We start from the raw sequence: 18412 nt of genomic DNA, 5'->3' as shown, positions 1-18412 counted from the left end.
TCCATTAATTTCTCGCACGAGCGCACAGCTTCGGCAAAACTCCTGTTATCTGTTATCGAGGAGACCCCATTAATAGTATCAGCTTTATTACACGCCTCACTTCACACATAATACGAGGAAAGGGTTGTTAGATGCTAATGTGAAAAGGACAAACTTAATGACTGACATATCACGTTTTAAAATTTATAATTTTAACAATTTTTGTAAGTATGTTTATGTTAGTTTGTACTCGTAGTTTAATTAGTGTAATTGGCTTTATGGCCGTTCTAATTAAATAATAAATAAATAAATAATAATAATAACAATAATAATATCTTTATTTTTATTTTTATTCACATACAAGTTAGCCCTTGACTGCAATCTCACCTGGTGGTAAGTGATGATGCAGTCTAAGATGATAGCGGGCTAACCTGGAAGGGGTATGGTATCTAAATTTAAATATACAGCATGTAACCAGAACGCTAGTAAAAACTTAGCCTAAACTACCCAGTTGAACTACCTAAACACAATCCAATACCAAAAACCATTTGCCTCATTTTATAGTTTAAGTGATTTAGTATTTTTCAAACCCGCAATGTATAGCGTGCAACACTCGGGTCAATACCCCACCTACACCCTTCCAGCATCAGTTTTCCCCTTCAATTATAATATGGGTACCTTGAAGTCAAGACTGAATAGGCATCTTCTAGGCAAGCGCGCTCCATCTTAGGCTGCATCATCACTTGCCACCAGGTCTGATTGCAGCCAAGCGCTAGTCTATGAATTAAAAAAAAAACAAAAAAAATGACGTGGCATTGACTTCGAGTGGCCTACTTACGCAACGTTCGTTGATCTCTAGCGTCAGTCAGATGTTTTATTTGCAATATATCGTAAACTTTAACAAAATTATAGGATTTTTTAATATTTTTTTCGCGTTTTTTTTGTGGATTCATATTTATTTTTATTTTTTATTTTATTTATTAGGAACGCACACAATACATTAATTTAACACAAACTATGACACTTATAGACAAACACAGGCTGATAAATGTATCTATAAAATGTGTACACAGCATTTGCAAAATATCTAGACAAATAAAAAGAACTTAACTAACTACTTAACTAAACAATTAATAATTAAGTTACTTAGGAGATGAACCCACCGTAAAATGATAAGAGCTTTTTTTTCATTCATTAGTCATGAAATATGTCATATATCATATATCAGTAATCATCAGTACTATCACCTGTCTTAGCTTTTGCCAGCGTTCTGGTTACACCCTGTATATTGACTTAGTAAATATAAGTCAAAGAAGCTGTGATAGCGCCTGGTGGTTAGGATGTCCGCCTCCAATAAGGGAAGTCGGAGGTTCGATCCCGGGCACGCACCTCTAACTTTTTCAAAATTACGTGCGTATTAAGAAATTAAACATCACTTGCTTTAACCGTGAAGGAAAACATCGTGAGGAAACCTGCATGCCTGAGAGTTTTCTCTCAGGCATGCACTGGGCCAAACCCATCTTATTCCGGGAAGAGACACGTACTCGGTAGTGGGCCAGCGATGGGTTGATCATGATGATGAATTGTTATCAAGAAAGATTCCGAGCTTGAGCTCTGTCAGTGTGTGCCGCGCCTTACGCAACGGACTTCAAAAACCTATAAACGTATTTAATGCTACACAAAAGGAACTTTTTCTCAAACTCGCAAGACTTCTACAACTTTTTGAAGTTGCACCGAAAGCGCCGACTACAAAGTTCAGAAATCGGTCCAAGTCCCAACTCCTAACTACTATGTCACCCTCGAACAAATGGAAGTATCTGCAAACTTTTGGAATCCAATCGGGAAGAATTGATTAGGTAATGGCCAGGTATCGTGGACGAAGTTCTAATGGTCTTGTGAAACAGCAAGAATTTCCTTGTACACAACAAGGAAGCTTTGTTAATTGTTATAAATGTTATAATGTACATATTTTTTTGCCATTTTTTAGGGTTCCGTACTTTAAAAGGAAAAAAGGGATCCTTATGGGATCACTTTGTTGCCTGTCTGTCTGTTGGTTACTTCTTGTTGGCCTAGAACCATGAAATTTGATAAATAAAGATAAAATATATTTTTCATCTCACTCGCTCGGAAACAATCCTTTTGCCCTTTGAAATCTGAGTGGAAAGTGGTAATTTTGCTCCCTAGGGCGCGAAGTACGAGTTGAAATTCGAACGTGACGAACTGTCGTCTATGCGTCTATGGTTGCGTACCTACTTACTTTTTTCTTTCAATTAAAAATACTACGTGATAATGAAAGTTCATCAAAAGTTCATTTCTATTTTTATTTAGGTAACTAAATTAAACAATCTGTTTTTCAGCTTTATTGAGTAAACAATATAATGAAGTTCATTGAATTATAAAAATGATTTTTTTGGGGTACTTAAGAATTTTAAATTTGAATTCTGAACGCACCTGAAAAAAAACTTTATTCATCATTTATAGAATCTTCTTTAATTAGAACCTCCTGTGAGAACCTCCTTCACTGCCTGACTTGTGGCCTAATAATATAGAAACTTCTTATTGAAACCTTCACGGTAGTGGCGCCTCTTGTATCGAACATCTAGCGTTTTCCTCGCTGTAGTGAGATGAAAAGTTGTGTGTTTCGCACGGGTGCAAATTTATTTGCGCTCGAGTCTTTGAATTCCTCGCTACGCTCAGGATTCTATCTTTCGAAGCTGGCTCGGAATTCAATACAAACTCTCGGGACAAAATAACATCTTTGCACCCTTGCATAAAAAATAACTATTATCTTTACTTGTACTACTTTACGGTGCTTGTTTACGTTTAAATATATTGTTAATAGCTAAACGAAACCAACAACTAAATTAAATTGATTGGCCTATAACTAGAAGTAAAGTTTATCAAAAATCAACGAGTTTTTCACACAGTAGCTACGGCCGAAGCCTTCCATCAAACCAGACCAGCAGGGTGATTGCCTAACTCAGTGTCTAACACTGAATGATAGCCACTTTCCAAAAAAGTTCCAAAGTGCCAAATGAGTTGATTTGACATTGGTTGGTTCTACATTGCTGCTTCACTGAGTGATACAAAAGTAATTTTTCGTAGAAAACCTTTAATGAATTCAAAATAAATGTGGCTATACCGTGATAGTCACTGAGTTAGCGAATCCGTAGGCTGAAATAATTTTGAAACCATAATCGCGTCCCATCTTAGGCCACATCATCACTTTCCATCAGGTTGATTGTGGTCAAGCGTTTACCTATAATGAATTAAAAAAATTAAACTCAAATTATCCTCCCTGAAATCGAATATGAGACATGAGGCCAGCCGCTTATAAGACTACAGCACTACCACTGTATCAGGGAGGTCCACTATTGGACATATGCCTTCCCTAAAGAGCGCCACCACACTCGGTCCTCAGCCTTCCTCATGCAGCCACTTCCCGCCAGCCTCTTTATATCGTTGGTCCATCGTGCTGGAGGGCGTCCCACACTACGCTTGCTTAAACGCGGTCTCCACTCAAGGACTTTCCGGCTCCAACGGCCATCGCCTCTACGACAGGCATGACCTGTCCACCTGAAGTGAAATTAATGTAACAGACGGGAACCAAACTTACTGTATGGCTGCGGGCGTCCCCCTGTGTACTGCGGCGACTGGAGCAGCGGCGCGCTGCGCTGTGCTGGCTTCACATCCTCCGACACTGGAAACAAAGAAAATACTTAGAAACAGAAAGAAAAAGAAAGAATTTCTGAAAATTCAACCCCTATGGGAGTAAAATAGGGGCTTAAAAGCCACGCGGACGAAGTCGCGGGAATAAGCTAGTAATATGTATATACAAGAAAAAGTAAGCTAGTCTATTATATAAAAATGAATCACTAAAGGTGTTGCTCATCGCAAATCTCGAGAACAGCTGAACCGATTTCGCTAATTCTTTTTTTATAATATTCCTTGAAGTACGAGGATGGTTCTTACGGAAAGAAAAATTTAAAAAAATTTAATCGACTGTTAGGCGGAACGAAGTTCGCCGGGGCAGCTAGTAATATATAAAAGGAAAAGCTGACTGGCTGACTGACTATCTATCTGACAGATGATCTATCAATGCATAGCTCAAACAAGCTCAAGCTCAAGTAAAAGAGGAGCTTGTTTGTGTAGCCGCGCGGAATGCGCTAGTCCAAATACAATTTGACTGAGGATAGTTCATTGATGGATTGGGAATAGGAGATATTTCATACAAAACCCCCAAAATTGACACCTTTTGATACTGATTAAACTATGTACCCTCAGCCCAGCTGAAGAATTGTCATTGGCGCTAAAACATCGTTTTGCAAAACATGAAACGGCACCGAAATATATAAATACGATATTGAGGCTATTTACTGTACACAATATCCAATCTAAACTAAATCGATAGGTCTAAGGCCCGTTCTCAACCTAAGCGGAGAGGAGAGGAGGTGTGTTCCGTCAACCAATGAGATTCATAATAAATGACGTGAAAAAATTATCACGTGATTTTTTTAAAATCTGATTGGCCGACCGCACACATCTCCTCTCCGCTTAGGTGGGGACCGGAAATATATTGCCAACCTTTTCATAATGCGGAAAATGGATATAATCTATCAATTTAGTATAGTTCCGTAACCTTCGATTCTGCAGTTAGGTTGGACGTATTTCAGAATCATAAATCAGTTGGCCTAGCATGACCGCCAAGAAGTATCACGTGGGAGTTGATAAAAGAAACAAACGTCATCGCTAGCACGGAACTTTTAAAGTAACAATGCTATAAAAGCAATCAGATGATATGATCTTTAACTATAGGCTCAAATTTTCGCTTTAGCAATAGCTTAATCTATTAAATAGTAAGGCAGGTTTTCTAAAATAAAGCAAAAACTGCGAAATATATGGTTTAGCACGGAATATAATCTTATTTTTCCCAAATAATCTTTTACGAAGCATTTTCGAAAATTCAAACAACCAACAATAAAACAGCAACCGCGGAGTTTCTTGCTGGTTCGGTTCAGCAAGAATTTAAGGGCATTCTGAACCAGTAGAAAGTTCTGAACCAGTAGAAAACTCTGAACCAGTAGAACATTCTGAACCTGTAAAGCATTCTGAAGCAATAGTAGATTCACTCAAAGATTCGAAAGCACTTCGTAAAAGTTTTTTTTTGTATCATCTACGAAAGTTTATTCTCGCGGTGGTCATGCTAGGATTGCATGTATATTGACACACTTACCATATTTTTCTAATGTGTCAAGCGAATCTTCGTGCCGACCCTCCCTCCTTCACTTCACTTCCCTGCACATATAAAGACCACCACACTCTTTATCTTCCTTTTTAACTTTTTTTCAAAAAACTATATCGTTAAAATTTCCAAAATAAAAATTTAATCTTTCACCACGCATAGCGTTAACGGTGCATGCCAATTCCACGATAAGTTATAAAAGCTACAAAAAATATAAATGGACATACGATAATAAACAAAAATGTTCCATTCTGTCGTTTCTGACATCTGTTCTGTGTTTTGGCTGAGACATTTCTAAACTGTGTTGTTCTTGTGTTTCTTTGTCTGCTCGTGTTGTTCACTGTTGTCAATTCTGCTTGTCAAGTCTTCATTTCAATGTTTTTACCGCTGTTGTGGTTTCTTCGCGTTAAGCATTATTATGTCTCTCATACGAAAAGATTTCAAGAGTGTGTTTGTCTTTAGTTTTATATGTGCATGGAAGATTACTTATTAATAAAACAATATCAATGCTTATATTTTATTGTACATTGAAGATGAGAGAAGGTTCACCAGTATGAATAAAATCTTATTAATAAAAAGTTTAATATCAAAAATCTACATAAAAATAACTAATTTAAAGAAGCATTCTCTAGATTTTCGTTAATCGTGTGTTGAATAAAAGTCAATAGTCAAAAATTTCTTTCCTTCACTCAAGTTTTCGAAGATGAAAAACTGATTAGGTATGACAGTAAATTCGGATAGGAAAAGATAAGATTAATCTTACAAGTATGACACGTTGTAACACTTTTAATATTATTGTTTTATTTGAAAGTAGATTATTCTAGACACATTCAAGTTTTAATTAAATCACATTCATCTGAAAGTGATACTAATGATCAAAAAGAGTCTAGTTTAAAAATTATATTTTTTTTAACAAAAGTGATGGTAAACCTTATCTGCCTTCTGGTGTACATCTGTTATGTTATTATTACACTGTAGTGGATGCAATAAATAGCTATGTAGAAAAGCGAGACAGTAGGAGTGGAAAGCTGTTATAGAATAGAATAGAAAAGCGTCAATTGTCAAAGTTTCAGCTTTATAATATAATCTTCTAACACGTTTCCGATATTCAAACAAGATCTACTTATTATTCTAGCGATTTCACAGATTTTAAATTCGCATTGTAGTCTGATTAGAATTAAAATGCTCATCAACTTGATTTAAGTTTATTTCAATGTAACACTTTAGTAACATTTTACCATATTAACATTTAACATATTTTAACTATTTAAACTTGCTTCTTTCTTATCAATTAATTTCTGTAGGTTCCGCCTGCTTTTCTTAACTGTTTTTAACAATGAAACTATACTTTTTAACAATTTCTTTGTTTTTATCTTTCAATTAATAAAGATTATTTCCTTCATCTATATTGTCACATAATATGTTATTGTTTTCGTCATTTTTTCGAAAAACTGAAACTTTGACACATACTTATTGTTACAGTTGTAAGCAATACGTACCAGGTTTTGGGTGGAGTGCTGAAGCTGAACCTAAATCGTTAAAACTTGTGTTCTGCCGATCGACAACATTTTTTTAAAACTACCCACACTACTTCTGTATAAACAACCATATATCTACTTTCAAGAAAGATCGGCTTGCGCTTGCGCAACTTCCAATCCCATTAATTGATGGTTAAAGATGATCGAAGTAAACTTAACTGGTTATTGTGCTTTATAAACACCTGATCGATAAATTCTAGACCATAAGTAGTATTAAAAAATGTTGCCGATCGTATTTCCAAAATGATAGTGTCAAAGCTGAAAGTAATCTATTACAAAAATGTTAATGACAGTTAATTTTGTAAAGTTGAAAGTGAATTATGATAAGTAGATATGGTGAAGTGTTCGTTTTGTTACAAATTCTTCGACATTCTTATACCTACTTTAGTTTTACTTAGTTTGCTTAAAAGATAAGCAAATCGCAGCAATCTTCTCGGAGAAACGCCTAAGTGACGCGATTTGCCCAGCGCTTTAGACCTTCTGGAGTTAGGTTTTTACTCGTATCATGATTTCACACATCATATCAGTTATCGGTGACAAGGTCGTATGGGCCGCGTAAAGAGCACCTCTTACTCATTTCAGCGAAAATAAACTTGTTTACCTGTTAAGCAAACTAAGAATAATTAAAGTCTGTTTGTATCGTAAGAAATAATACTATCTAACCCATGTTAATTTTTACTTTAGTTTCACTTTTGAACATAAGTTTAGAATGCGAAGTTTCTGGTCACACCTACCTCTACCTACCGATAAGCTACACTAGTTTTTACACATTATGATCAACCCATCACCAACCCACTACTGAAGCACGGGTCTCCTTTCATAACGACAAGAATTTAGGCCACAGTCCGCCACGCTAGCCCAGTGTGGATTGGCAGACCTTCAGATTGGTAGGGCAGATAGATTTTATGAGTATCTGTCTATCTGCCCTGCCATACCGCCTAGGTATCTATTCTCAATAATAACCAGCACATGACGCAAAGGATTTAATCATGCATTCTCTTTTGCTCAAAGCCCGGAGCATCCTACCGGGTCCTTTGCCGAGCTTTTGAGATACATTCGGTGCACTCTGTGGTACACTGAATTTCCAAGATGCAAAGTAGTGTATGGGCTTTGTAGCCCATTGTATACTCGTAGTTATGGCTTATTGCAATCTACATTTCGAAACATACCCAGTGCATTGAATGCTTTGCTATACTTTCAAGGTTCCATACCCGAAGAGTGTCAGCGGGACCCTATCCATTCTAATATTATAAATACGAAAGTGTGTCTGTCTGTCTGTCTGTCTGCTAGCCATTCACGGTCCTACTAGCTCGGATTTATGCCCTGAGATTACGCCCAATCTGGAGGTTGGCGTTAACAACTGTAACACAGTTTCTAACTAAAGCAGTTGTTACCGTTCTTTACTTTTAAGGCAATGTAAAGAGAATAATAAAGATTTTTCATTTATTTTTCATTTAGGAAAATAGTGGTGTTTTACTGCCGTGCCTCGGAGACCACGTAAAGCCATCGATCCTGCGCCTGATTTCTCTCCGGTCGTGTCGGATTTCCGTCCCATCGGGCTATGAGTGTGAAGGAATACAGTGTAGGTACACTTTTGTTTGCGCACATACTTGTGGACATCTCCCGCCTTGAGATGGATGGAGATTGGCCGCGTTGCCGTGGCGAAATTTGGTCAAAAGTACATAAATATGTTTATGATCAGCATATACAATGAACTAATATAATATGATCACTGATCAGCATATAAATATTTGGAATAAATTTTATTCCTTTTATACCATTCGAATTACAAATAAATATGTTTCTCGTCAGTCAATATTGGCATTTCTAATATTAAGTACGCCCTAACACGATACCCCGTGGTATAGACACATAGGTATGGGACATCAAAGGCTATCTGACACCCACTTACCGTCGGATGTCGTCCGATATATTTGTCTCTACAAATAACGTCAAATGCTGACATATGAGCTTCCTCTAGGTATAAGATTTAAGGGTAGTTCAGACGACTATCCGCGCGGTGCACATAACAGCATGGTGCTTATTTAATAAAATTCTGTGTACAATATATTTTGAATTCTTACATATTATAAATGCAAAAATGCGTTTGTTTGTCGGTTTTTCCTTCAATCACGCCGCAACGGTGCAACAGATATACGTGATTTTTTGTATGGGTAATGGGTATAGTTAAAGACCTGATAGTGACATAGGCTACTTTTTATCCCGGAAAATCAAAGAGTTCCCAAGGATTTTTTTAAATCTCAATCAACCTCGAATAATATGTTAAAGAGGAACCTTTCCTAAAAGACTAATTTTACTAGCACGAATAATATTATGGTCAATTCATCAAAACGCGTGATAGAAACCGCGCGGTTTATTACCTCGTCTGAATCAGCCCCTACTAGTTCTCCGCGACCTCTGATGTTCGCCCCCATCTCGCCATCCCACGCGTGAGGAGCATCTTTATTTCATTAAAAGTTTTAATGAGCCGCCTTCGCTAAGTGACCTTAATAACGCTGAGAGTCATTGTTTTTACTGAAAAGCTATTTTTCATATTTCCTTTCTTGTTAACAAGTTAATAATGTTGTAGAAAACTAAAAGAAAACTTAATTCCTCTTATTAAAATTATTGAGAAGACAAGGGCTTGTTCATGGAAACGTGGGGCGTTGCGCGGTGCGTCTAGCGTCACGTTGCGCGGCGGTTTGTGCGTTTTCTCCGTTTACGGAGAGGTGGTGCGTGATAAAGGCGGGCGGGGCCCGCGGCGTTGTACAAGCAGAGCGTGCGTTTTAATTTAATTTTTTTATTTTATGTAATTTTCCGCTAAATCAAAAGCCGTAATATGATTGATATCGTTTTATATTTCTGTCCATATTACAGGATGCTCATAAAAGGTCACATTCAAACTGTCATTACTCCTAAACTATTTGATTAAAAGCTTTCATTTAATGTTAATTTTTAGAAAAAATCTTGTTCTATCCAAAGCATGCAAAAAACAAGCAGGTTAATTACCTAGTTTTCACAAAAATAAAAAATCAAAATATAAAAAAAAACCTAATTTTTTTGTCATGTTTTTTTCGGTTTACTATTTTTTTCTGTATCTTAAAATGACAAAATTAGTCAATAAAATGTGGCTAATTCCGTTGTACACAATCTCTAAACTAAACTAAAATGGCACGTCTAAATCTATTGCTATCCCTTTCATAATGTTGCTTGCGGAAAAGGAGAGCACTAGATTTAGACCTATTAATTTAGTTTAGTTTAGAGATTGTGTGCTAGAGAATCGGCCCCATTGTTGCACTAATTTGTTGGGCACATTTTTAGCTATCGAACAAAACTAGTTTTGTGTCTGTAGGACCGCTTAGTCGAAATGAAAATTAAAATGGCTGCCATTTCCACAAAGTTGATTTTTAAAAAAAATTGATTTGTCGATACAATTGTTGGTATCGCTTACCCTTAACGGGTCCGACATCGGTAACCAGACAGACTGTATAAAGAGGCAATATGAATAAAGACGGTGTCTACCAGGGTAGCCCGGGTTGGTACAACGGCAAGCCGTTCCGCGCGTGGGTAGGTACAAGTTACAAAGGAAAAAGAGGTTTTTACGTGTAATTGAATAAAATATCGAGGCAGAGTCAATATCTGCGGGGGTGGCTGTTGCTGTGAATACTAATAAATGGCACACACGAGCGTTTAGAATGATCAACTAAATTAACAAAATTTAAGTGGACTGGTAATTCCGCACTAGCACACTTTTAAAATGCATACCGGTTTGCCAGTAATTGGGTGTACACTCTAATTTTTTTTCTCTGTGCATTGTAGTTTTTATTTTATATGTGTACTAGCTGCCCCGGCGAACTTCGTACCGCCTAACAGTCGATTTAAATTTTTTAACTTTTTCCCTCCGTAAGATTCATCCTCGTAAGTCGTACTTCAAGGAATATTATGAAAAAAGAATTAGCGAAATCGGTTCAGCTGTTCTCGAGATTTGCGATCAGCAACACATTTAGCGATTCATTTTTATATATAGAGAAGATTACCGTTGGCAAACCAATAAAATAAAATTAAAATAAAATTTTAAATTAAATCTCTACACAATACACATTAGCTATGTAGGGATTACAAAGAATTTTCTTCAAAGTCAAGTCAATTTTATTCCAAACTAGGTGATGGCCACGACTTCGTCCGCGTATGTTTCGGTTTTCGAAAATCCCTTTGATTTCCGGGATATAGTTATATTCCGGGGTATAAGGCCTGTAAGTGCGAGCGAGATGTCTGATAAAAATGATTTATGTTAGTTTTTAAGTTCGCGTAAAAAATATCACCACTATAATATCATCTTACAAATGCAACAACCGACTTTCAAAAAGTGTAATTTACTACCTATTTTGAATTTGAATAAACTATTTAATTTGATTTGATTTGAGACGGCTCGCCTCTCAATATTCTATAGAAACGTGTAAAGATCGATGCAAAACAGAGCTGTGTGTAGTTCAAATTTATTTGATAAGATCCGATAGATAGCTATTATATTTGAAGTATATAGTCAATATCTTTTCTTTCAAGGTAAGAAAAATTATACTCGCTTACAATAACAATTTTTTAATGTCTGTATAAACTACGGCCGAAATCTAAATATATAAAACGAAACGGTGACTGTCTGACTGACTGACTGATCTATCAACGCACAGCTCAAACTACTGGACGGATCCGGCTTAAATTTGGCATGCAGATAAGAAAGGATCTTTGAAAATTCAAACCATAAGGGGGTAAAATAGGGGGTTTGAAATTTTTTGTAGGCCACGCGGACGAAGGCGCGAGCATAAGCTAGTGCTGTATATTATTGGAGCGAGCATGTTCGTGTCACCACAAAATATCTCCCTTTAAAGTCAGTATTGACGGTGGTTTCACCATAAATAATGCAGAATATCGACGTAACGGTAACTTCGACGTTAGAAACTAGAAACGTTCTGAATATAGACTCTCTTGGATAACTTGTAGTTCCGTGAACCGATGACTTGAGTCACGACAACTTTGCAGAAACAACAATTTCGCAATGACAATGTTTTGCCTAAGTAAAATGTTTTTTCGGGAGCATACTTTTAATAGATTTTTTAACTAGCCAGTGGGCCAGCTCGCCAACAAACTGGCACACCAGTTTGGTGAGAGTCACAAAATGTAAATATTCTGTATATAATTTGATTATAAATAAATAAATAAATAAAAAAGTTTCTTAGATGCTAATTACAGAAATATGCACAACTAGACTAGATGATGCCCGCGACTGCGTCCGCGTGGATTTAGGTTTTTTGAAATACCGTGGGAACTCTTTGATTTTCCGGGATAAAAAGTAGCCTATGTCCTTCCCCGGGATATAAGCTAACTCTGTACCCATCAATAGAATAGAATAGAATATGTTTTTATTCAAGTAGACTTTTTACAAGCGCTTTCGAATCGTCGGGTAGTTTTAATTTACCACTGGTTCGGAATGCCGTCGGAACGTCGGGAATCAAAATCGGTTGAACGGTTAGGCCGTGAAAAGCTAGCAGACAGAAAGACACACTTTCGCATTTATAATATTAGTATGGATAGGTTCAAAAAAAAAAAAAAAAGGTAAATCGAAACTTAATTTACTCTTTCAAACCGAAGAGACACTTGCGTACGTACAGTACTTCATTACAATTCATTCCAATTTGTGCCCTTCTGTGCACAGCCCTATTCCCGAACCAACCCCAATCGATAATAAACCCTAATTTACACACTTTACGATTCAAATTCATGTACCGCAATCAGTTTTCTATTTCCACCCGCGTTTTCAAAGAACTTTCGGCTCTATTTTTTTGTGCGCAAATCCGAAATTTGTGTGATTGAATTTTTTAGGGTAGTTGAATATTTGATGTCAAATCACGTGATGGTACAGTATTCGACATTTGTACGGTCACGAAAGTTAACAAGGTAGAGGGAATTTACTCAAAGGTAAATACAGGATGTTTTGTTTATCTAGGACAGTCTGGGGAATTCTTTTATGTGGAAAAAAGTTATTCTGAAATTATTATTATAATCTTTGATGAATGATGACTTTTTGAGCGCGAACTTTTTTATATTTAAATACTAGCAGCCTGCGACTTTGTCCACGGGGACTACACATTTTTTAAACACTTATTTTAGCCACTTAGGGGTTGAATTTTCAAAAATCCTTTTTTAGCGGATGTCTACGTCATAAATAGCTACCTGCTAGCTGTGCGTTGAAAGATCAGTCAGTCAGTCAGTCACCTTTTCCTTTTATATATTTAGAAGGTATAAGAATGATATTTTAAAGGTTTTCGTCTGTTTCATGTAATCGATGTGGATCGATGCTACGTTATTGAGAAAACTGGCAGTCTAAATTCTTATCTTTTGTTTTTACACCTATTAGATAAGTAAATTAATTTCCATTAAAAAATTACATATACTTTACAATAATATGAACTCCTAATAGGCATTAACTAATTGTATAAAATTGATAAAAACTTCTCCGCTCGAAACAGAGCTGCGAGTTACTTTTAAGTTTCAATCAATCTCTCAAGTCGGAACCTAAAGTTTTGGTGCTTCAAAAATAAACTATGTAATATCAAAGAAAATTTAACGAAACACGCTGTATATATATCTAGTAGTAAATATATCGAAAAGTTTATTTTGAATACGCTTGGAATCTGTCGTGTGCATGCTGAAGGAAATCTATAGATCAGAATGTTTGGCGGAGTAGGTACTAGAGTTTGAGCTTTGAGGTTGAATTTTGCTGAAATTTTGTTGAAGAAAATATTAAAATTTTACGTTCCGAAAGATTTTGTATGAATTTTCGCCGAAAACCACGAAAGAATAAAAATCAAAGCTATAGAGCGCAGCCAACGAGAACTTTTTTTTTTTGTTACTTGGATGAAATATTTTCTTAAAAATGTTATATTTTCGGCAAAGTTGAAATCAACAACAATTTTTAAGCAAGCATACCTAGCACGGGCGGTAGTGATCGCTAGATTTTTTGTTAAGTTTCCTAAAAAAATTCTATATATCAAAATTAATCGCTGAATGCGTTGCTGATCGCAAATTTCGGGTACAGCTGAACCGATTTCGCTAATTCTTTTTTATAATATTCCTTGAAGTACGGGGATGGTTCTTACGGAGAGAAAAATTAAAAAAATTTAAATTGACTGTTAGGCGGAACGAAGTTCGCCGGGGCAGCTACTAATATATTAAAAAAAGGCAGATATTTTGTGGTGACAATAGTGACACGAACATGCGCTTGCTTGACGTTTTCTAGAGTAGACATTTTGTTTTCTAATTTTAAACTTAATTTTATACAAGTTTTGTTATTTTTTTATTTATAATCAAACTTGGTTGGTTGATGGTTCTTACGGAGAGAAAAATTTAAAAAAAATCCTGAAAAAGAATCGACTGTTAGGCGGTACGAAGTTCGCCGGGGCAGCTAGTGTAGTATAAATATGGGTAAATTCTGAAATTCTAAACGTAGTTTTTGAATCCTTATTTTTTGAAATCTCCCATGAAGTACCATGGCATTAACCCTAGATCTAATGGACGGAAACGAAGGGGGGTTGCCGCAAGCTGTGCGCGGGAGGGGAGGGGAGGTAGGAAATTGCACTTCGCAGGGTTCCCCGGCGCCTGACCTCCTTATTGTATGGAAATAACGGTTCCACGCGCTGCGGCGGATCGGTGGCAGAATAGCAATTAGAGGTGTTGTGGATAAGGGCGGTTTTTTCATCCCCATTGATAATCAGCTTAGTTTTAGGGTTCCGTACCTCAAAAGAAAGCTAAAACCTCTATAGAATCACTTTGTCTGTCTGTCAAGAAATCTATAGGGTACTTCCCGTTGACCTAGAATCATGTTTGGCAGGTAGGTTAGCACAAGTAAAGAAAAAAATCCGAAAACTGTGAATTTGTGGTTACATCACAAAAAAAAATGTGTTCAAAATAAAATATTAATTAGTTTACTAAATAAAATATCGATGCCACTTTTCATCACTACCTTGCAGTGTTTTTCCTGTGAACTCTTGTGTAGTATTTACACAACAAAAAACCTTAAAAAACTTTTACTTTAAAAACTTTTCACTTATTTGAACTCGTTGAAAAACAGATTCCTTCATACTTTTCCACACGCGTCGTGTTTAGAAAAGTATGCAAATATACCCACTCGATATTATGTGCAGTGCAGTACGTACGCAGAACGGAAGCGCGTGGTTGGACGATATATTTGATTTGCGCTCGAATGTTGCCACTCTATGACGGATTTTTCCCATTCCCCATTTCCACTCGATAGGATTTTATCGCTTCGTTGTGAGTTTTAATGTATTTGTTAACCGTTTAAAAAAAAGGACACTTTCCAAAATTCGATTGGATATTTTCATATCATATCTAGCTGCCCTGGCGAACTTCGTTCCGCCTAACAGTCGATTCAAATTTTTTAAATTTTCCTCTCCGTAAAAACCATCCTCGTACTTCAAGGAATATTATAAAAAAATAATTAGCGAAATCGGTTCAGCTGTTCTCGAGATTTGCAATGAGCAACACATTTAGCGATTCATTTTTATATTATAGATTATCATTATTTTAGTCTGCGGACGTCCATTGTTGAACATAGACTTTCCCTAGTGAGTGTGAAACCTTCCCCAGACACTGAGTACTTACATAAATTAAAAAAAAAAATCTAAATGGCGGATTTGGTGCAGTTTAATGTGCGGACTGAAACAGATGCAGTACAAACCGCAGTCGGAGTAAATTTGAAAACTATTGTAATTTCTTGTATTCATTTCAAATCTATCTTGCTGGCGGGCGTCCCATGCTACGCTTTCTAGATCGTGGTGTACATCTGGGACTTTTCAACTTCAAGGAGTTTATTTTATTTTATAGACTAGCGCTTGGCTGCAATCAGACAAGCAAGTGATGAGCCTAAGATAGAGCGCGCTTGCCTAGAGGATGCCTATTTACTCTTGACTTGAAGGTACCCATATTATAATTGGAGGGGAAAACTGATGCTGGAAGGGTGTTCCAAATCTTAGCGGTTCGAATCAGAAATGAGAAGGCAAATCGCTTCGTACGTATGTATCCATGGAATTTCTAGCGTGAATCAATCAATCAGCCTGTTTGTGTCCACTGCTGGACATAGGCCTTCCCTAGAGCGCGCCACCACACACGATCCTCCGCCTTCCTCATCCACCCACTTCCCACTACCTTCTTAAGGTCGTCAGTCCAGCGGGTTGGAGGTCGTCCCACACTGAGCTTGCCGATACGCGGTCTCCACTCCAGAACACGTCTGCCCCAGCGGCCATCACATCGGTTCTACGGCAGACGTGGCCTGCCCACTGCCACTTCAGCTGGCTAATTCGTTGAGCTATGTCAGTCACTTTGGTTCTCCGACGGATTTCCTCGTTGCGGATTTTGTCCCTCAGAGAGACACCCAACATAGCTCGCTCCATAGCACGCTGAGCTACTTTGAATTTGTGGACAAGGCCTACTGTCAGTGTCCACGTCTCTGCGCCATACGTCATCACAGGTAGGACACACTCATTGAAGACTTTCGTCTTTAGGCTTTGGGGTATCGACGAATTGAAGGCCCAGCTGTATTCTTCTGTCAGCTTGAATAAACACCCAAAATAATGGTTAATGTTTCAAAATCTTGCATAAGCTACATTTTATATTGCCGTAATATTATGTAAGTTTGGATGACTTTATCCGAGAGCGACAGCACATTGGTATCTGTGATTGGACGTTTGCCAATGTGGTACGCCAATAGCTTTGTATCGCAGGTAGTTGGGAGATTTGTGATACTTGCCAAATATTACCTTATCGCCAATGTACCATACCTGGCTAACATGTTGTTTGCTCTACCTAATAAAACTTTTTTTATTGTTTTATATTAGTTCCAGACTTGAAGATGGCCATTTTACAGCTCTAATATAACAATGTTAAAGCCGAAGCTTTTTAGAATCTGCTAAATAATAATCAGAATTATATACAAACCTAGAATTCAGTTCGAACAAGTTTGGCACGGCCTGACTAAAAAATCTTTAAGGAACTTGAAAAATGTGAAAGTGTGTTTGTTTATTGGTTTCTTGGTCCTTCAATCAGTTAAACACCCTGTGTCAAGAAAATGATATGTACATATGTTACCTCGGGAAATCAAAGAGTTCCCACAGGGTTTTTAAAAATCTAATCTACTCGGACAAACTCGGGGGCATCAGCTAGTAATATAATACCATTGATATAGAAATCATGATGTAAAGAATCGAAAAAAGAAATTTTGATTTCACCTTGAAGATAATTTTCGATAGATTCTGGTTTAATATTGCGAATACGATATACAATACTAGCTGATGCCAGCGACTTCATCCGCGTGAATTAAAGTTTTTAAAGTCTCGCGGGAACTCTTTGATTTTACGGGATAAAAAGTAGCCTATGTCCTTCCCCGGGATGTAAGCTAATTCTGTACCAAATTTTATCAAAATCGGTTAAACAGATGAGCCGTGAAAAACTAGCACACACACTTTCGCATTTATAATATTAGTACTTATGGATGTCTTTTGCAAGGCCAGTATTCTTATCTCTACCCTAGAAGAATCATCAAGCTCATTACGACATTTCAAATTTGCATAAAAACAGCCCAAAAGGTCAATAACAAAAAATAAACAAAGATCATTAAAAGTTCCGAAAGCCGGTCCGAAGCCCCACGGCGGGCGCCAAAATGGTGGGCAATGAAAACAAACTGAGCGGAAACGGAAACAAACTTGCTACATAAAAATATTTCATAGTAATGTGCTTTATAATGGTTCTAAAAGATACCCGGCCAAGCCAACTTGTGTTAGGGCTCGTTCAAATGCACAGAGAATTCAACCTCAAGAGTACGCTAATATGTACAAGGTTTTGAATGAAAACAACATCGTAAAATGTTGGCGGGGGACACGGGAGAATGCTTTGTGAGTGAACTCAAAAGTCACATAATCAAGACGTATCAAGCATTTTTCACGATTCGATCGAACACGGCCATTTAAAACCATTGACGCCGTACAAAAAATCACGAATTGTGAAAAATTACGAACAAGGACGATACGGAAACAAATACGAATCGTTCTCATGTGAATCAGCCTTTAGACTTTTTATTATTTATTTAGACTAGAGCGGGCACCGGGCAGGTAAGTCACGATATGTGTTAGACAATAGACATGCCGACGCCTTTGGGACTACAATATTCAAACTTCGATATCTGCATGTATTCTTTACGAGGAAATCCCTAACCTATGGCATTTCAAAAATAGCTGCACTGGTTTTTTCCTAATATTTGTTTTATGACCCATCTCGAACTGTCGCGTACCTACTATAGGTAGGTATTTTAACGCAAAAGATAACTCTAAAGAGACGTTGAAGTCCTAGACAGATTAAAAAAAATATCAATAATAATGAAGGTCTAAAGGGGGGTAGGTAATAGCTTTCGACTTGACATCCGCAATTTCCGGCGTTCCCCCTTCCCCCCTCGCAATGCTAATCATCTATAGGAAATCTGTCGATTAGCCCCCTTGATGGGTTACACTGAAGGTCTAAGAATACCTATAGGTACGCAGATAAAACAAAACCTAACAAAAAATTATACAATAATACTAGCTAATGTCCT

General features: G+C 37.0%; 1 protein-coding gene across 21 annotated transcripts in view; it reads right to left on the bottom strand.

Annotated features, from left to right (window-relative positions):
• sm (heterogeneous nuclear ribonucleoprotein L) overlaps positions 1-18412 on the bottom strand; it is a 369904-nt gene that overhangs the window by 31847 nt on the left and 319645 nt on the right. For 18 of the 21 annotated variants that reach the window (XM_069507182.1, XM_069507185.1, XM_069507187.1 and 15 more), the window contains exon 6: positions 3596-3679. In XM_069507182.1, the coding sequence (XP_069363283.1) occupies positions 3596-3679 (84 nt within the window). Of the gene's footprint in view, positions 1-3580; positions 3680-18412 lie in introns of all 21 variants that reach the window. The other 3 variants (XM_069507183.1, XM_069507198.1, XM_069507201.1) reach the window with 1 other exon arrangement.

The sequence above is a fragment of the Maniola hyperantus genome, chromosome 25, assembly GCF_902806685.2.
Source record: "Maniola hyperantus chromosome 25, iAphHyp1.2, whole genome shotgun sequence".
NCBI classification, from domain to species: domain Eukaryota; kingdom Metazoa; phylum Arthropoda; class Insecta; order Lepidoptera; family Nymphalidae; genus Maniola; species Maniola hyperantus.
The sequence above is the reverse complement of the archived record's forward strand: the minus strand, read 5'-3'. Positions and strand labels throughout refer to the sequence as shown.